We start from the raw sequence: 19,075 nt of genomic DNA, 5'->3' as shown, positions 1-19,075 counted from the left end.
CATTGGTAAGTACAAGCATCCCGATGTCCTGCGTTGCGGTATCCCACCAGGCAAATTGCATCAGACTAATGGACACGTCCCACTGCACGCCAATACACTGTACTCGCTTAGAGTCGTCAGGCTCAGCCGAGCTCGCTTTCATGGCTTTATCAGCTGGGTATTCGTCATCGTCGTCGGTTGTCATGTAAATTAGCCACGGATAAACACAATCCCAGTTCATGGCTACGAGGGATTCGTTCGCAATAGGGACGTGAGTCGGTTGATCGTACGACTGCGTGTTTCCGATTGCAATTTCAAACGACAAGCTGTACTCGAGCTGGCCAGCGAAATGGATTGCATGTTTCCAGTGGATAACCGCATTCACGGTGACTTCAGGTATGAAGAGGAACTGTAACGAATCTTCGCCTCGATGAACGACACCGTTGTCGTGATTCTCAACTGAGTCTGCATCCTCAAGCACGACTCTCAGCGGTGAGCATTTAAAGCCGAGCGTCTGGAATTGACGCAGATTAAATGCAACTTCGCCGAGTAGCACCCGAGTAACCTTGCTTCCGATTTGTTCGCGGCCGCCTGTGTCGCCGTAGGGATAAGTTAGCTCAGCGTGTTGAAACGCTATGTCGAGGTTGCCAACGTAGCGTAGTCGGAAGTTAGGCTGTTCTGGCACCATCTTATCACTATCCGCTTCTTTCGTGTCAAAGGCTTCCTGGAGGATCGGGATCTGGCGCAACAGGGACGCAAAGGATTTTCTTTCCGCCGCGAAGTGGAGATTTTCCGTCAGCATGCTTAGATCAAAGCATAACGTGCGCGACACAATAGAACCTTCTTGGTCAGGCTGATCCCACGATAAGGATTGACTCCATTCCACATCTGTAGTGGCGAAGTGGAGCTCTGTACCCTGCAGCTGAATTAGGGGCTTTGCAGGAATCGCGGCGCTCATCACATCGGCAGAAACCGTTCCTTCCATAACCATAACTTTGTGCGCTACTTCTGCAAACGATCGTGTAGCTAGGCCTTCCTTCCCCAGACACTGAGCGAGGTGAGCCATTGTCTCAGTGATCTCTCGTGGGGTGCACCGCGTCATCTTGATTCCTAGCGTAGCTATCTCGATGCTAGCCGTCTCGTCCGTTTGCTTTGTCCCCTCCATTGTAATGGCAAATGACTTACAAGCCAAGGATATTCCCTGAACGGAGCTACGTTTTGCACCGTCCCCCTTTTCCGAGGAACCGCTGGTAAGCTGATCGAGACGCAAAAACAACAGCAACATGTGACTCTGTGGACGAAGGTGTATCTTCAGCACGTTGCAGCGGATGTCACTCTGAATAGGGACCTTGGTTAGATAGCGTTGTCGGCCAAGAGTGCTTCTGTTCTGGAATGCCGCATCGGTCACCTCTATAGTCGATAGCAGTTCACCCCACTGCAGTTTGGCTTTCGCGCAGTTAAACGCCACAGTGACCGATAGTTGCGTTTCTCGGTGTGATACTTTGGCATCTCCCAAGCGAAACGTTGTCAGCTCTGTCACCCCTGGGATATCCACCACGGCTATCGTTGTGTCCGTCGAGTAAACGTTTATTCCCACGATTTTCAGTGCAGCTTGGTCGACCTGGCTACCACCTCCTGGTACTCGATTCTTCTTGGAAGATGATGAACTCGATAGCAATAAATCCAGTTGACCTATGATATTCTTTGTCGCAGCCCACTCCAGCAAAAATGTCTTGTGCTGGCGGTAATGCCATTTTACATTCGTAGTGTCAATGTGAATATCCATATCAACTTCAGTGACTTCAGCTGTCGCTTTTTCCTCTCGATCGACCTTGACGGCATGAAGGTAAATGGCTGGAAATCGACTGGGTTTGTCATCGCTTTCTGGCAGGAGCCCATTAATTGAGACGTACTCAAACTTCACCGACATCCCGACTGTTTTGGTGTTCTGGCAGGGAACTAAACTGGTACTCAGTGTCACCTTAGCGCCTCCAAATGCTGCTGAATGTGGGCTAAGCCCACTTGGAAGAATGTCGACACTAATGTGCTGGACCACAATGCAACGCTTGGTGAACGATGAGCCATTCTCGCCCAGAACAGGAGCCAGCGGCATCTGAATGGACGTAGCTGTACCATAAGCAGTAAAATCGTCCGTACCACCATCCTTAGCAACGGCCTTGAATGACAAGATCCACGAAGATACCTCCATTTCAGCCTCCCAGTTAACACGGCCGCCTTCAACACGATCAGCTGTTGAGCCACTAGGTCGTTTCGTTTGAGCAGATTTTATCATTTGTTTTGCTTCGACCTGGCAATTTTCCACTCGTTTTTGCGCCAAAACTAAGGAGCGGAAAATCTTTTCTGAGCGGTGACTCAAGAAGACCTCGACTTTTTCAAACGCGCCAGTGACAACTCCTCGAGTTTTCTCTGTCTGTTTTGCTCGCATCTCGATACTGGATACAAACAAAATCTTTTTGTCTGAAGCTGGGTTGTGAATACTTGCGTTCTGAATTAAAGCCTCTATGTGCACCCTTACCTCTCCATGACTTCTATTCACACTAGCTTCGGTAGCGGAGACGGTATCTTCAAGTGAGGTCTTGTTGGAAGTCTCAATCTCTTTTAGATGCATTATTCTTCGAATATTGGCGCGGAACTGAAGCGGAACACATCCAATAGTTTCCACCTCGTGCACAGTAGTGATGCTAACATGGAAGTCAGTGATTTCAACCTTTGATGGGGACGTTGCCACTGGTAACTGCGCAGTTGATGGTTCTCCAGAGCGAAGACTTTCAACCGATTTCACATCGCCAACGGCTGCCAGACCTTTACGTATGTGTTCGTTTCTGGCTGAAAGCACACGGTCAACAAAAGCAGTTGACATGACGAAACTTGTCGATTTCTCCTCACACCCTACCACTTTGCATCCAAGGAATCTCTGGTCCCGCAATTTGAGATCCACAAGAATGCTGGTATCCGGAACCTCCAAGCGTAATCCATCGCTACCGTCACTTTCTTCGCGATCTCTGCTAGCACCGCACTCCGTTGCTATAGTTTCGTGCTGGAGACCACTTTGTATCACCGTCGACTTCGCCTGCACTTTCAGTTGCAACATTTCACGCTGTACAAAGACATCTGTGATTCCAACGTAAAGCTCTTGACACAGAAACCGCGTCGTGGTCTCCAAACAATTGACGCGGAGTTTGATGCTATTCACCTTGAGATCCACAAAGCGCATGTAGCAGACTGGATTCGTCTTGGCTAAAGCATCAAACATGTTGTAGTTAGTTGACGAGCTACAAAATACATTTCCAAGCAGCGCTCACTTCGAGTGTCCGTAGCAGCCGCATTGCTTGCCGTCTTCTTCGGCAAAAGAGCTTCTCTTAGTAGCTCTTCATCGACTTTGTCAACGTCCCCCACCACTTCGTCGATCACCAAGATGCAGATCTTGACCAGTCCGAAAGACTCGAAGAACTTCTTCACGTGGCTCTGCACTGCCACTTTGGTCAGTATCACGCGCCAGGTGGTAGCTCCGCTGCTACTGAGCTCCACGTTGAAGAAGCACAGAGGCTGCAGAGACACCCGCTCCACTTTGACTATAACTGGGGCCAGCTTCGAGTTACGCGAGCGAGATTTGGACAGCTGGAACGTCACCGCCTTGGACAGCAGCCAGCCCATCGCTCGGTACCGATACAGGAACAGCCATCCTAGTAACCCAAGCAGCACGAGCCACTTGCGGTGCCATGCTGTAGCGTCCTCCCGCGCCATTATGCATACGCGGACACTTCCTTCCAGACCCACCGCGCTGTTACTATCAATGCAACCTTTCGCGTCGTTAGGATCTTCTGTGTCCGATTTTAAAAAGCCCAAGTTGAAGTGGGGTATACTAACTTCAAAATAAATAGCTGTATGAGACAGTTTGGTTGGGACGACACTGATCTTACCACGTGTGACTCGTACTACACTTCACTTGCTTCTATTACGCTGTGTCAGGAGTTCCCCTTTACAACTAGTTGGGCCAGGAACTCCTGGTACTCCACCGTGCCCGACTGGTCTTGATCGAAAGCGCCGAGTAACCGAGCGGCTTCGTCTCGTGAAAATTTGCAATCCAGCACCAACTTCACGAATTGGGCCTCGTTTAAACAACCCTCTTTGTCCAGGTCGTACTCGCGGAAGGCGCCTTGAACGGTTCCATGAATCGCGAGTATCCGCTCAAGCATCGTCTTTTTGAGTGTTTCGAGGGTAGGAATCTTGGATTGGGCCTGTGGCTTGGCAGGTGAACGGCGATAGTGAGTCTTTGACTTCGAATACCCCTTCCCTGGAGACGCACGCTTACCAGCTTTCTTCTGGGTGGAGCCTCCAGCTGCTGCGCCACTCTCTTTAAAGGACCCGAAGCCAGCGATAAACTCTTTGTAGTCGATGAAACCTGAGACGTCACGGTCAAGGTGGCGAATAACCTTGCGGATCTCCATTTCTGGAAGACGGTATGACTTCAACACGCTCCGGAACTCCTTGTACTCTAGCAAACCATTACCGTTCGTATCAAATTTGCGAAAAGCGATGCGTAGATCTCGGGTTTGATGCGCCATCCTTTGCGCCAACTCGCGCTCGATCTCCAATATTGATTCTAGTTCTTCTTCATCAAAAATCTCTTCAGGAGCAGCGGCCACCATAGCGCTGATTCCTTCAGCTGTAGTACCCGGATTCACGCGTAGCGGATTAAATATGACGGAAAATTCTTCTAACGAAATCGTTCCTGAACCGTCCGTGTCGAGTCTTCGAATAAGTGTGTCGATATCCTCATTTTTCACAATGCCATATCGCTTCATAAAGTGGCGAAACTCGTCGTGGTCCAGCTCACCATTGCCGTCCTCGTCATACCGGTAAAACGCGTTCTCAATGGAGTCATGGCAAGTAAGCACACGCTTCATCCACTTAACTTGAAGGTCTCGCAGCCTCGCACCGCGAGCATTCTTTGACTCGACGGTAGGAGCAGTAGGTTTGGTCACTGAACTACGAGGAGGAACGACCGCGGTAGAGCTCTGACGTCTATCCTGATCTTTGTTCACACGAGCTTCGTGGAAGGTAGTAGCAAATTCTTCGTACTCGATGCATTCCTTGCCGTCGGCATCCAGCTTCTTCATTAACGCCGCAATGTCCTCTTCCTCGCGGATCCCAAATTGGTTCATTAGTTGCCGAAATTCGTCGTGGGTCAGCTCACCGTCTTGATCTCGATCAAAGGCTGAGAACGCCGATCGCAAAGAGTCATGTTCTGCCAAAGCACCACGAATCCACTTTTCTTCGAGCCCACGCAATCGAGCGGCCTTGTTAGTTTTGCTAACATTTGGTACTTCGTTTAAATTGCGGATCGTTCCCGATCTTACACCTCTCTTGATTGCACGTTGGCCTTCATCCTTAACAGTAGCATTCTGACGTTCGACTCCACGAGCAATGGCTTTCGCACCTCCTTTATGACGAGCAAGGCGCTGCTCGTTGAACACTGACAGGAACTCTTGGAGATCGATCGTCCCCGAGTTATCTGCGTCTAACCGCTTCAGCAACATGGTGATGCTCGCTTCATCTGTGATACCATAGTGGCCCATGAAATCGCGAAATTGCTCAAAGTCCATCTCGTTACGACCATCTTGGTCGAACTCCCGGAAGGCATTTTCTATAGAGTTGTGGCGGCGAAGCACTCTCTCCATAAACTGCAACTCTTGCTCTTGCAGCGCTGCAAGTCGTGTTTTTATGCTCTGTTCGTTCTCAGCTTGGGAAGTCTTCCGCATTGTCTGTATTGGTCGCGTATTTGCATCACTATTAGTACCTTTATATCGCCCAGAAACCTGTTCTCGCTGTTGCCTGGAGCTTTGCAGAGACGGCTTTATCTTACGATCATACACACGGGAAAACTCATGAAAAATGATAGTCCCACTCCTGTCTCGATCCATTTCATCGATCAGTGCGCCAATTACCTCGCTGTCCTTCACTCCCGATTCGTGCATCATGCGGCGAAAGTCTTCGTAGCTCAAATGGCCGCTGCCATCGCGATCGTACTTGTTGAATGTGGCGATTGCCTCTTCATCCACTTTCGTAGAGGACTTTATCTTACGATCATATACTCGGGTAAATGCACTGTAGCTGATAGAACCACTTCCGTCTTCATCGATTTCATCAATGAGTGCATCAACCGTACTTTTGTCCTTTACGCCAAGTTCATTCATTATTCGTCGAAACGTGTCATAACCCAAGTCGCCGCTGCCGTCCCGGCCGTACTTGCTAAACGCAGCCTGTATCTCATCGCTAGCCTTGGGGGAGCGCTTTATTCTTCGATCATATACGCGAGCAAATTCGTCGAAACTAATGGAGCCACTACCATTTTCACCTATTTCTTCGATCAAAGCATCGATCTCCTTGTCGTCCTTCACTCCCGATTCGCGCATCAAGCGTCGAAACGCTTCGTGCTCCAATTCGCCGCTACCATCGCGATCATACTTGTTAAACACCGCAAGTGCAGCATCATTTTCTTTGGGTATTGCCTTTTGACGCTGCTGGGCCTCAGACACTCCTCTATTACTTCTTGGAGCTATTTCTTGGATGCCTAACAGGTTTGCAATTGTTTGGAGGTCAATTTTCTCTTCCTCGTCGGGATCGACTTCCTCCAGCACCGTTCGCAATTCTTGAGCTTTCAGTTTAATTCCAAGTCCTACAAGTAGCGCACCAAATTCCTGGCGATCCAGGCTACTACTGCCGCCAATGTCATAGTGTTCAAACTCTGCTTTCAGATCACGTGTCCGGCCACTTCGTTGCTTTGATCTCTTCATCGATTCACCGAATTTGCCTCGAATCGAGTCTAAAATCTGCCGGAGGTCGGTTTGCTTTGTGGGTCTGGACGTTCCTGTACCTTGAGCCTGCATTTGCTGTGATGTTGCTTTCGAGGGCGATGTTTTCTCTAAACGCTTTGGAGGCGAAGCGGCTGTCTGCGTTGCAGCTACGGGTACTGGTACAGGTGGACGGTAGAAAAGGAGTCCTGTTGCAAATTCGTCATAATCGACGGTTCCTGAAGCGTCTCGGTCAAGGTAGTCCACGATGATCTGCGTCTCATCAGGTGTGAATTTGTACTTAGCCATGAAGCGGCCAAACTTTTCATGGTCCAGAAATCCACTCCCGTCCGTATCGTACTCCATGAACACCTCTCGAATCGACTTGTTATGCCCTATAACTCGTTCGCGCAGCTTCGTCCGGATCGCCTCCATGGGGTCCTGTATCATTTCCACCGCCGTTTTTTTCGCCCCAGCTTTCGCTTTGCCTTTAGTCTGTGGCTGTGGGGCGTTCTTCTGTTGCTGCGTCTCCGCAAGCTGCGTGAGTTGCTGCACCTTCTTAGGCGAATTGGAGGCAGCGATACTCTTCGACGGGTAGTTTTGCTCTGCGCCCAGCTGTACGTCGCCCATGAAGGCGTGGAAGGACACGCTCTGCTGGTCCTTGGCGCCTAAGTGACGCAGCAGCAGCTCCGCGTCCGCGTCCAGGAAGTCGTGGTCCCGCACTAGCGCGCGGAACTGGTCGACGGTCAACACGCCCGCACGCTCGCGGTCGTAGCGGCGGAAGACGTCCTTGACGTTCTGCGAGTCGCTGCGCACCAGCACGCGCTCCAGCAGCTTTCGGTGCAGGTCTCGAGCGCGGGCCGTCATCGCGCCAGCTCCCGAGCCTTCGCGGGCGGATGTCATCGCGGAGGGTGGTAAGGGGCCTGTGGGAATGGGTCAAGCATGTCACGGCGCAGAAAATAGTACAACCGCAATTAGAACGGCAAGTTGAAGTTGCAGGAGTGTTGGTCAGTGCGCGTTGTCCAGCTTTAATTGCCCATGTTGAAGCGCGAGGGTTACAATTTTCAAGTCTAGCGATGGAAGATCGGTCGAGGGGCAGTTCAATTGGAACGTCGCGTTAAATCTATGGGCATTAATCAATAGGGACACTATGTACTACGTACGTGGCAACATGAAGAATGGTTCGCTGGTTTACTCTAAGCGCGGGGCTACCCAGAGGCTGCTGTGGTCGATGATAGCAGCGGTGGCGGCATTGAGCCTCGTTCTGCTGACGTATTCGCACCTCATCTATCTGCCGGCGATGACTGGCGAAGGGGGATACCGTCAGTTCCTCCGTGCTGGACACCATCGGTTTACTGTGAATCTGCGCGAGACGTACAAGATACACGCCGAGACTTTCAATGAAGACCAGCAGAAGGTGGCGGACATGACGCGGCACGCGTGGAAAGGATACCGCAAATTCGCAGGCTGGCACGATTACTTGAGCATGCCGGACCTCAAGTCAGGAAGCATCTACAGCCACGACATGGCGCTAACGACGGTCGATTCACTGGACACGCTCTTTCTCATGGGGTTACACGACGAATTTGACGAGGCCAGTGCGTGGGTCAAGGCGAACTTGAGCGAGACCATGTTCCAAGGGGGGACTGTGAGCTTCTTTGAAACCACGATCCGATCGCTCGGGGGTCTGCTGTCCGCGTACTACTTCTCAGGCGAGCAGCACTTTCTAGATATCGCTACGAGCCTGGGGAAAGCTCTTCAGATGGGTTTTACGTGCGGAAATCACGTTCCCTGTCGTGCTGTTGATCTTGACGAGGTTGATAAACAGTTATCACGCCATGGACGGCTGTTTGCTTTGGGTATGACTGGCTAACGACTGGAATTCTGTGTTGTTGCAGGGATATTTGAGCTATGAAGAACCGCTGTTGTCCGAAATGGGAACTTTTCAGCTTGAGTTCGCGTACCTCGCGCACGCTACAAAAGACGACTCGTTCATGGTCGAAGTGAATCACGTTAACAGCATCGTGAGTGATGATGAGGATCAAGGACGTTTACTTTGAGCTAATCGATACACTGTGCTACTACAAAGATGATCGATGTAGTCAAGAAGCGCTACAACAATGGCTTGATTCCTGTCATGATGGACTGGAATAGTATGATGTAAGTTCACAACTTATGCTTTTGTTGTTGTGGATATACGTGTTTTTACCATTTATATTGATGCACAGAGGCCAGCCAGGCTCGGTTATATCTGTTGGGGCTTTAGGTGACAGCTACTACGAGTATCTTCTGAAGCAATGGCTACTCAGTGGCAAGAAGGACAGTCAAATGAGGGATATGTACGTGACGGCTGTGGCTGGGATCGAGACTGAGCTGGTAGGATACTCCTATCCATCAAAATACGCGTTCATCGGCAAACGCGTTATCACCGGAGAGCTCGACCCTGCAATGGAACATTTAACTTGCTTCGTGCCTGGGATGCTTGCGCTTGGGTACTTGCACGGGATGCCGAGCTCCCATCTGGAGCTGGCCAAAGAACTCACAGAAACCTGTGTCCAGGTACGTTTTTAGAGATCCGATCCATGCATTTTAGATGGAATACAGATTTACTCACGCGAACTGTGCATGTTAGATGTATCTGCATTCTGCGTCACACTTGTCGCCGGAGATTACCCAATTTGTCACCGAAGTCGACCCCGAAGGCAATAAAAAAACATACCCCGAATTGTTCACGTTCCCGACACAGGACTACAACATCCTCCGGCCTGAAACGGTGGAGAGTTTGATGATCCTCTACCGAGTCACAGGCGACGAAATCTACCGCGAGCATGGACGGATGATCATGGAGGCCTTTGAGAAGCACAGCAAGGTACGGTGCGGCGGCCATGTAGACAAATGGCTCTTGACTGATGTGAGCAATCCAACCTAATGAAACTATTGCGTTCGCATGCCAACCTTAGGTTCCAGAGGGTGGATACCGCGGCACCATCAATGTCTGGAACGGCACGCCGACAACCAAGCAGGGCGGAATGGAGACCTTCTTCATCGCAGAGACGCTTAAGTATTTGTTCCTGCTCTTCTCGGACGACGACGTTCTGCCGCTCGACGAGGTCGTCTTCAACACAGAAGCGCACCCGTTCCCAGTGTGGCGATAAGCGCCAAGGATACCGGTACACCGCAGCAGCAAGTGTCTATACATTAGCCACTTAAAGTACTTCCCCAATGAAACTGGAGTCATTGCATTTCGTCGGAGTACCGGTTGGCACCTTCACATCCAGGGCCAACGTCCAGTTCAGGAGTTCTCAAGTGACGGCCCCATTCCAGTCTACTGCTCCGGATGCCTTCCTGTTCAAATATTGGTCTCCATCGCACTGCGGCGCGTCAGCTTCAACACTCGCAATTGCAGCTCCCTTCTCCGGTGCGTTGTGCTGTTGTCTGAGACAACTTGTCTCGGCATTGCCGAGTCCGCAAGCGCGCTGTTGAAAAGCGGTGGCTGGCGATCGGCGACTGCGACGCGGTCCGATTGGGCGCCCACTTCAACCGCGAATGTTGCGCGACAACGGATCAAGCAACATTGCATAGACGTATAGACTTGCGGCAGTCATGCGATATAGAAGGTACCCCATCATACAGACACTTTCATAAATGTGTTTAAAACACGTTTTATATTCCCCAGTGTATTCGATAATACAGTTCTGCCCATTTCTGCGCAAATCACAAATTTGGTCCGCCCTTTCTGAAAACGCGTTCCTGAACCGTTCCGGCCCCGCAGCGTGGACAAGCCCACCGGGACCCGGTGTCCCATGTCAACCAGCTCCGCTCACGCAGCGTTGTAGCAAAGTCAACGCCCCCACCTTCCCCAAAACAATAAGCCCCAGCGCCCTGGAAGTGTATGGGCATATAGACCTGCGCCGCTGGGACTATCCTAAAAATAGCGTCGAGAAACCGCCGCCTCCTATTTCCAGCCAATGAACATCCCTCCAGGGCTAGGGTGCAAGACAGTTCTATGCACCTCTTGCGAACTCAACAGCTCCAGACTCAGGCCTTGGTGAAGCCAGGCGGCCGGCCGCATAACCGAAGCGAGATCCTAGCGACTGGAGCGCCCCGCAGACTCTCATGGGCGCAGCGCTGTGCTCGTGCGGCGGGCCGGAGGACCAGGGGCTCAACGGCCTGGGCTACGACCGCCTGGGCAGCCTCAAGGCCGGGCGCGTGGCCGCCGTCGTGGGCAAGTACGGCGCCTTCCCGCCCAAGTACCAGCACCTGCAGCATCCGGAGCACAGCTCGCTGCTGCTGAGCCGCGGCGAGACGTACGCGCTGTCGGACGACGCGCACGACGAGGGAGGAGAGGACGCTCTCCACGGCAGCAGTGCTCGTGCGTACGCGGACGCCTTCCGCGCCAAGCTGCAGGAGCCGCCGCTGAGTCCGCGCAGCAAGTTCAACCTGCTGAGCTCGCGCCTGGCGCTGGGCAGCAGCCTCGCCACCACGGACAGCAGCGGCTCCGACGAGGAGCAGGACGGGGAGGCCAGGAGGAGGAAACGACGGGCCTGGAACTCGTACTCGTTCCCGGACGAGGAGGGCGACAGCTCGCTGGACGACGACGACGAGTCCGTGACCGAGGAGGACTGGAAGCAGCGCGCCAACCCGCTCATCACCATCATCGTGCCGCCAGGGCCCTGTGGCCTGGTGCTGCAGGTGGACCGTGACGACTCCGGCGCGCCCGTCGTGGACGGCTTCGTGCGCAAGTACGACGGCCGCAAGAGCACCATCGAGAACAGCGGCCTCGTCAAGAAGGGCAGCGTGCTGTGCGCCATCAACGACATCGACGTGACGCGCATGCCGCTCAAGGAGGTCATCCGCACGCTCAACCTGTCGTCGCACCTCGAGCGCGCCTTCACGTTCCGGAACGGCTTCCAGCACCGCAACTCCATGTGAAGAAGAGACCACGACGAGGTAGAGACGACGAGAAAAAAAAACGAAGAAGAAGAGATGCTCTACCCCACCACCCTCCGGACGAAGAACCCCAAGGCCGACTGCATGTGCTTTTTTATAAGGATTCAACTAGGAGGTTCAAGGAGGCGGGAGAGAGGGGAAGAGGAGGAGAGGTGATGAAGGTGAAGATGAAGGCGAAGGCTTGGCTGACCAAGGCTGCAGTGGCGCTCGACGCCCTCATTAGTGTAATACCAAGGATATTCTAAGCGATGGCGCGAAGTGCCAGCTGTATATAGGCCGCGTGCGAGGAGAGCAACGCGACGCAAATGCATGTACAACACAAGTCCTCGTTGGCGTTTATTTGCATGGAGCGTTTATGGGCTGGTTGACTGGCTGGAAGAAGCTACTTCTTGTCGCCGTCCTCCTTGTCGGCGTCCTTGGCGTCGTCCTCGCTGGACGGCGTCGCCTCGGATGCCTCCTCCTTGTCGCTACTGCTGGCTTCAGCCGTCGCCTCGGCTGTTGCCTCGGGCGCCTTGGCCTTGTCCGCCTCATACTTGTCGGCGTCCTTCCAGGACTCCTCCACGAACTCGGTGTATGTCTTGTTGCCGCCAAACGGACGCGGGCCCAGCACGCGCACAATGTCCGAGTGGTTGATGGTCTCGTTCTGCAGCAGCTCCTCGGCCAGCTCGTGTAGCTGGGCCTGCTTGTCCTGCAGCAGCTGCTTGGTGCGCTCGTACGCGTTGTGTACGATCTTCTGCACCTCCTCGTCCATGATCTCCGAGGTCTTGTCACTGTAGAGCTTGTCCGGGTACGCGCCCTCGTCCTTGGGGAACGAGAGCTGTCCCACGCGGTCGTTCATACCGTACAACTGCACCATCGAGTAGGCGATCTGCGTCACACGACGCAGGTCATCGGAAGCGCCCGTCGTGATCCGGCCATCAAAGTTCACGAACTCCGACGCGCGGCCACCAAGAGCCATGCACATCATGTCTGTCAGGGCCTCGCTGCTGTGCAGCGCCACCTCCTTCGGCAGGTACTGCGCGTAGCCGAGCGAACCCTTGCCACGCGGGACAATGGTCACCTTCAGCAGCGGGTCGGCGTGCTCCAGGAACCAGCCAGCAACGGCGTGGCCAGCTTCGTGGTAGGCAACCGTCTTCTTCTCCTCGGGCGACATGATGCGGTTCGTCTCCAGTCCACCGATCACACGGTCCGTGGCCTGCTCGAAGTCCTTGAACGAGATGTTGTTACCATTCCGTCGTGCAGCCACAATAGCAGCCTCGTTACAGATGTTAGCAATCTCGGCACCAGCGAAACCGGGCGTCAATGCAGCCATACGGCGGGCGAAGTCGTCCACGTTGCCGTCCAGCGTCAGGCCCTTGAGGTGCACCTTGAAGATTTCGCGACGGCCCTTGATATCCGGGACGTCCACCGTGATCTGCCGGTCGAATCGACCGGGACGCAGGATGGCCTTGTCAAGAATGTCCGCGCGGTTCGTACCAGCCAGCACCACCACACCTTCACTCGAGTTAAAACCATCCATCTCGACCAGCAACTGGTTAAGCGTGTTTTCACGCTCGTCGTTGCCTCCCGAAAAGTTACCCTTGCTACGAGCGCGGGCCACGGCATCGATTTCGTCAATGAACACGATGCACGGGGCGTTCGCGCGCGCCTCCTTGAACAAGTCACGCACACGGGACGGACCCACACCGACGAACATCTCGATGAAATCCGAACCGGAGATGCTGAAGAAAGGCACGCTGGCCTCACCAGCCGTGGCCTTCGCCAGCAGAGTCTTACCCGTACCGGGCGGGCCGACAAGCAGAGCACCCTTGGGGATCTTCGCACCGAGCTCCGTGAACCGCTTCTGGTTGCGAAGGAAGTCCACAAACTCCATGATCTCCTTCTTGGCCTCGTCCACACCAGCCACATCCTTGAAAGAGATCTTGATGTCCTCCTTAGTGATCTTCTTGGCCGGACTCTTGCCGACCTTGAAGATGTTGCCAATACCGCCACCGCCGCCGCCGGCACCGCCACCAACACCACGCATCGTCATGAGCAGGAAACCGATCAGCACAATAGTCGGCAGGAACTTCACCACCTCCTGCGTGAAGCTGATCTCGTTGCTGAACTGAACCGGGATGTAGTCATGCGGGCGGATGCCCATCTGGTGCTGTGCGTGCTCAAGCTGGCGCTCGAAGCCGTCCACGCTGCCGATGTTGAAGTAGTACGTAGGGCTGGAGATCGGACGGCCAGTAGCGCCGCCACGCGATCCTGACAAGCTAATTCCGCGCCCACTGCTACCGGAGTGGTGCTCGGGCTCCTTGCCGAAGTCGTATTCGTGTTGTCCCTTAGCATTCGGGTCCTGCCAGTCCGAGAAATCATTTCCAGCGCCCGGCACCGAGCTAGTTCCCGACGCAGCGCCCGCCATGTCGTTCAAGAAGACCTTCACGTACTTCTTATTAACCACCACGAGCTTCTCCACGCGGCCAGACTCCAAGAAAGTGTTCCGGAACTCCTGGTACGTGATTTCCTGCATGGGTTTGTCGATCGACGCCAGGTCCGACAGGAACAGCGCCGCCACAGCCAAGGGGACCAAGTACGCCATGCCGTCCTTCCCGCTGGGGCCGCCGCTGCCTCCCGACGAGCCTCCGCTGCCGCCAGTCTTGCTCTCCGCCGTCTTGGAGCTCAGCTTCTTCACGTCTGCAGCGCCCTTCTCACCTGTCTTGGGCGCCGTCTTGGGCGGCCCTCCAGCCTTGCCAGCAGAGCCACCAGCGCCGCCGTTCTTCGGGTAGAAGCGGCCGAAGCCCTTGGGGATGTTCTCCTGGAGCCACGTCGCCCAGCTCAGCGGCTTATCCGCCACGGGTTTACGCACTGCAGCGCCATCACAGCAACGAAATAGCCGGTTAACACCATTGCAACCGAAGTTTTAACGTCGGAATTGGTGTTAAACGTACGGAACGAGTGCGGCCGCGTGGACTGCAGCGCCCGACGCAGAGCTGCCGGGTGCTGCTGTGCGCCACGGAGCACGCCACGCACGCCGTTGCGCTGCAGCGAGCTTCCCAGTTGCTGTGGCAGGCACAAAAGCGCAGGTTAGACGGGTTCTTGTCGCGCAAGTATCTTCCTCCGCAGCGCGAGTTGGCGGCGCGACGTACCTGCTGCAGCAAGTGCAGACGCCGGGCCTGGCGAGGGTCGCGCAGCGCCGCCGCGGCCTCGCGCCGCAGCCGCTGCGTCGACGTCGTCGCCAGCATCATCTTCGCGGGGAGTCTACGGAACTGCTGGCCGACTGCCCCCTTTATCCAATAACACCAGCCCCACAATTTTGCCCAGTCAACTGCGTTTACTTCATCCCTCCATGGATATCCAATCCCAACGGTTATCACGTCTCGAGTACGCGTTTAACTTGGTTTCAGTAAATATCGATTAGCTAGCGGGTATGTATTATTAAGGATATCGTATTTATACCGGCGGTGGCGGCTTACGTTGCGGACACCATCATTCCGCTTGGTCTTAACGCAACTTGAAGTATTCTATGTTTCGCACACTAGTCTTGCGTACGCCACACCACCGAGTTTGACTGGAGGAGAGCCTGTCATGTGGGGAGCTCTTGTAGCACGGCTTCGTCACCGACGGTATTCGTTCATTTCGCCCCGAAGAAGCAGAGGAACTACTGAAGACAATGGCTGACGCTGCGCCTGCGCCCGCTGGAGAACGTGGAGGATTTGGCCGTGGCCGTGGCGGCCGCGGTGGCCGTGGCCGCGGCCGCGGCCGTGGCCGTGGACGTGAGGAGTCCAAGGAGTGGGTGCCCGTGACCAAGCTCGGCCGCCTGGTAAAGGAGGGCAAGATCGGCTCGCTGGAGGAGATCTACCTCTTCTCGCTGCCCATCAAGGAGTGCGAGATCGTCAACTACTTCCTGGAGTCGTCGCTCAAGGACGAGGTCATGAAGATCATGCCCGTGCAGAAGCAGACGACGGCCGGCCAGCGCACGCGCTTCAAGGCCTTCGTGGCTGTGGGCGACAGCAACGGCCACATCGGCCTCGGCGTCAAGTGCGCCAAGGAGGTGGCCACCGCCATCCGCGGCGCCATCATCCTGGCCAAGATCTCGCTGGTGCCCGTGCGCCGCGGCTACTGGGGCCGCATGGTCGGCGCCCCGCACACCGTGCCCAACAAGGTGACGGGCAAGTGCGGCTCCGTCCGCGTGCGCCTCATCCCGGCCCCGCGTGGTACGGGTCTGTGTGCCGCCCCCGTGCCCAAGAAGCTGCTGGGCATGGCCGGCATTGAGGACTGCTACACCTCGGCCCGCGGCCACACGCGCACGCTGGGCAACTTCGTCAAGGCCACGTTCTACGCCCTGCGCGCCACGTACGCGTACCTGACCCCGGACCTCTGGGAGCAGCACACGTTCGGCCCGTCGCCGTACCAGGAGCACACGGACTTCCTGGCCAAGACCGCCATCAAGAAGTAAGCTGCTTGGCAGCGGCCTCTTCGGCAGCTCCACTCTGTTCTGAACACAAGCAACGGACGATTTTTCAATGGGGGGATGCACCTTTTGGTTTAGCGGGGGAGGAAAGCGTGGATCTGAAGCGCTACGGTGCGACGGTGTCGACCTCCCCCATTTGTACGGACTGCGGCTCGGGGAGAGCGTCGGGGCGACGCTACGGTGCGTAGGTGTCGACCCTGGGCGGCGTCAATACAAAGAAAGCAATTTGCGTCTTCTACTTCGATGTGTTCGTCTTCTATTGTTGTGAGCTGTAGCTGTGGATGTTAGGGTGCTGCCTCTACTTGTCCTTCTTGGACTCGTCGCTGGCGTTCTCCGTGTTGTCGGCGTGGTGGTCCTTGATGACGCCGACGCTCTGCTCCAGCAGGAAGGACACGATGGGCGTGATGGTCTCGAGCTTCTTCTGCAGCACGGTGGCCACGTCCAGCCGGCGCTGCTTGAGCGCCTGCACCTTCTTGTCGTTCACGGGGGTGGCCTCCTCGGCGCTCTGGAGCTGGTCACGCACGGCCTTAAGCTCTGCGCCGGCGACCATCACCACCTCGAACGCGAACAGCTCGTTCATGAAGGACCTGCAGCAACAGAAGCAGATACAGTATTAGCCCTTGCAGTCTTCTCCATAGGACAATAGCACAGCCACACGTACGTTCTGTGGGTGCATCAAGTGCATAGGTAAGAAGAACAATACAATACAATACACGCAAAGCATCAACGTTAGCCCCCTCGTCCTCAACAGTATGCTCTGTATGTGGCGCTCGTACCCGAGCACCGGCTGCTGCACCGCCGCCTTCTCCGCGGCCGTGCTCCACTTGCGGTACAGGAAGGTCAGCACCGGCAGCGTGAGCAGCAGGCCGTGCCACAGCCCCTTCCAGTACGCCGCCGAGTCTTCTTGGCACAGTTCCATCTCGTCTGCGAGCTCTACAGTGGGGGATTCCCAAAGTTTAGTGGCTGATCCGTCCAGTACAATAAATTGGCGGCTGGAATCTCACATTTTATATTTTTTAGTGGAAAAGCCTTGCCGATAGTGTATGTGTAAGGAGAACGAGTTCTAGTGCTATAATGCCTGTTCACCATCGGAAAATCGCTCGTTTAACTTCGTATTCCGTCGTAGAGCGATCCGAGCGTTTGAGTATGTGAAACGGCTTGGCTCTCACTTTGCGCTAGTGAGTCACTACATGTGACAACCCACTTGAGTCCTTGTGATCAAATTGAGAACTGAATGATATTGAGATGCAGCGGCTAGCGCTCCGCTGTTCTTACGAATGATATGCACCCCTGTCGTGCGTACCCTAAAGATCTTATTCAACCTAGTGAAGTAGGTGAGTCTTGATATCCGTTGAACCCAGACGCAACAGGGTGAAGTGGGTGAGATGGATGACTGTTGGCATGTCATTCTCCTCCATGGCGAAGCACACTTCAACAAGGAAAAATACGACGGATGTTCACGCGCGATTCCGTCGATCCGGTGTCCAGTGTCACGGTGCCATTATCGTAAACGGACTTGATGAGGAAGGGTCCACGTGCGACTTCCTCGGTCTTCTTGCGGTCACGAGCAGGAACTCGTAGCATCACTTGGTCGCCGACTTGGTAGAAGTGCTGGATCCGCTTGATATTTTCACGCTCATTCTCTTGCATTATCGCAGCGAACCTCTGTTTAGAGAGAAAGCTCCAGTTAGCGAAATGGAGCTGTCTGGTAATCAAATCTTCGCCAAATAGCAACTGTGCAGGTGAAGCGCGCAGTACTGAGTGGTAGCTTGCTCGAATTGCATAGGCTGCGTAGTCCAGTGCAACTTCAAGCTGGTCGTTGAGATCGGGTCGAGCGCGGATAATGTTGAGTAGCTCCAGGTGAACACGCTCGCATATAGCGTTGGCCTGTGGATTTTTTTGTCGTGATCGGCTTTGACTTGATCGCCATAGACTTGAGCAGAAGCTGAAATTCGTCTCCAGTAAACTCAGGGCCTCGGTCATGGACCACACGTTTTGGTCGGGGATAGCGACACAGCCAGCACCGCTCGAAACTCAGTGCCGTCGTAGCAGACGTGCGCCCACGCTGTATGAAGACTTCTAGCCAGCGAAATTGACGTTCAATGGCCGTGAAACAGTAGAAATCGTCCTGTAGCGGTCCAACGAGATCCACATGCACCACATCAAATGGGCGATCGTCGTTGGTCATTGGAGTAGGCGGAAGGTGTCCGTAGGCTTGCTTTCCACCATGCAATTTTGCTTTCTTGCACTGGCGGCACGCGCTGACGTACTTTTTCACCGCAGTCTCCATCCCAGGCCACCAGAAGGTGGACATGGATCGAAATTGCTTCTCACCACCGGGATGTAGGAGATAGTCGTGGTACAGCTCCACCAAATCGTCACGGAGAGAAGCAGGAACTACAACTTGTTTTCGGAAGTGCAGCAGGACGGTACCGAGTGCCGCCCGTAGTGAATATTCTGGATCTGCAGAGTTTTGCTCTAGTCGAACAATAATTTCCTTAGTCGTCGGATCCGCAAGCTGGTGCTTCTTTATCACTGCTCCGTCGATTGCGACGTCTTCTTCCTCCACTGCATAGAGTTCATCTTCGATCGCTTGCTTCACGTAGTCGTACCGAAGACGCGAGAACGCGTCTGCTGCAACATTTGCTCTCCCGGGATGTACTCGATCGAGAGGCGATACTCCTCCAGTAACAACTTCCATCGCTTCACTCGGAGCGAGGTTTCTTGAGGATAGAGGAGGTTCTTATGGTCCGTATGAATGACGACTGGAAATCCGAGCAACATGGTCCTATATTCCTTGAGAATTTCGACGACTGAGAGCAATTCCCACTCCATCGTGGAATACTTGCGCTGGGTATCAGTCATGGAACGAGAG

General features: G+C 54.3%; 7 protein-coding genes across 7 annotated transcripts; 3 read left to right on the top strand and 4 right to left on the bottom strand.

Annotated features, from left to right (window-relative positions):
• Window positions 1-3,237: 3,237 nt before the first annotated feature.
• On the bottom strand, window positions 3,238-3,744 carry IUM83_02316 (uncharacterized protein; the record flags this gene model as incomplete). Its single annotated transcript, XM_067926225.1, has 1 exon — window positions 3,238-3,744. The coding sequence occupies one exon, from the start codon at window positions 3,742-3,744 to the stop codon at window positions 3,238-3,240; it is 507 nt and encodes a 168-aa protein (XP_067796773.1).
• A 3,220-nt stretch (window positions 3,745-6,964) lies between these two features.
• On the bottom strand, window positions 6,965-7,697 carry IUM83_02315 (Calmodulin (EF-Hand superfamily); the record flags this gene model as incomplete). The annotated part of the gene is made up of 2 exons (XM_067926224.1): window positions 6,965-6,973; window positions 7,029-7,697. The coding sequence occupies 2 exons, from the start codon at window positions 7,695-7,697 to the stop codon at window positions 6,965-6,967; spliced, it is 678 nt and encodes a 225-aa protein (XP_067796548.1).
• Window positions 7,698-7,944: 247 nt separating this feature from the next.
• IUM83_02314 (family 47 glycoside hydrolase) lies at window positions 7,945-9,949 on the top strand (the record flags this gene model as incomplete). Its single annotated transcript, XM_067926223.1, has 6 exons — window positions 7,945-8,610; window positions 8,693-8,818; window positions 8,884-8,954; window positions 9,023-9,353; window positions 9,427-9,663; window positions 9,755-9,949. The coding sequence occupies 6 exons, from the start codon at window positions 7,945-7,947 to the stop codon at window positions 9,947-9,949; spliced, it is 1,626 nt and encodes a 541-aa protein (XP_067796818.1).
• Window positions 9,950-10,910: 961 nt separating this feature from the next.
• On the top strand, window positions 10,911-11,726 carry IUM83_02313 (uncharacterized protein; the record flags this gene model as incomplete). The annotated part of the gene is made up of 1 exon (XM_067926222.1): window positions 10,911-11,726. One exon carries the CDS (start codon window positions 10,911-10,913, stop codon window positions 11,724-11,726), a length of 816 nt encoding a protein of 271 aa, XP_067796584.1.
• A 400-nt stretch (window positions 11,727-12,126) lies between these two features.
• Window positions 12,127-14,974, bottom strand: IUM83_02312 (Cell division protease ftsH; the record flags this gene model as incomplete). The annotated part of the gene is made up of 3 exons (XM_067926221.1): window positions 12,127-14,594; window positions 14,678-14,789; window positions 14,876-14,974. The coding sequence occupies 3 exons, from the start codon at window positions 14,972-14,974 to the stop codon at window positions 12,127-12,129; spliced, it is 2,679 nt and encodes an 892-aa protein (XP_067796769.1).
• A 425-nt stretch (window positions 14,975-15,399) lies between these two features.
• On the top strand, window positions 15,400-16,185 carry IUM83_02311 (40S ribosomal protein S2; the record flags this gene model as incomplete). Its single annotated transcript, XM_067926220.1, has 1 exon — window positions 15,400-16,185. The coding sequence occupies one exon, from the start codon at window positions 15,400-15,402 to the stop codon at window positions 16,183-16,185; it is 786 nt and encodes a 261-aa protein (XP_067796817.1).
• Window positions 16,186-16,498: 313 nt separating this feature from the next.
• IUM83_02310 (uncharacterized protein) lies at window positions 16,499-17,119 on the bottom strand (the record flags this gene model as incomplete). The annotated part of the gene is made up of 2 exons (XM_067926219.1): window positions 16,499-16,787; window positions 16,977-17,119. The coding sequence occupies 2 exons, from the start codon at window positions 17,117-17,119 to the stop codon at window positions 16,499-16,501; spliced, it is 432 nt and encodes a 143-aa protein (XP_067796582.1).
• Window positions 17,120-19,075: the final 1,956 nt, after the last annotated feature.

This window comes from Phytophthora cinnamomi (assembly GCF_018691715.1).
Source record: "Phytophthora cinnamomi strain GKB4 chromosome Unknown Contig16, whole genome shotgun sequence".
In the NCBI taxonomy this organism is placed as follows: Eukaryota; Oomycota; class Peronosporomycetes; order Peronosporales; family Peronosporaceae; genus Phytophthora; species Phytophthora cinnamomi.
Note: the sequence above shows the minus strand (reverse complement) of the source record. Positions and strands in the feature narration are given on the sequence as shown.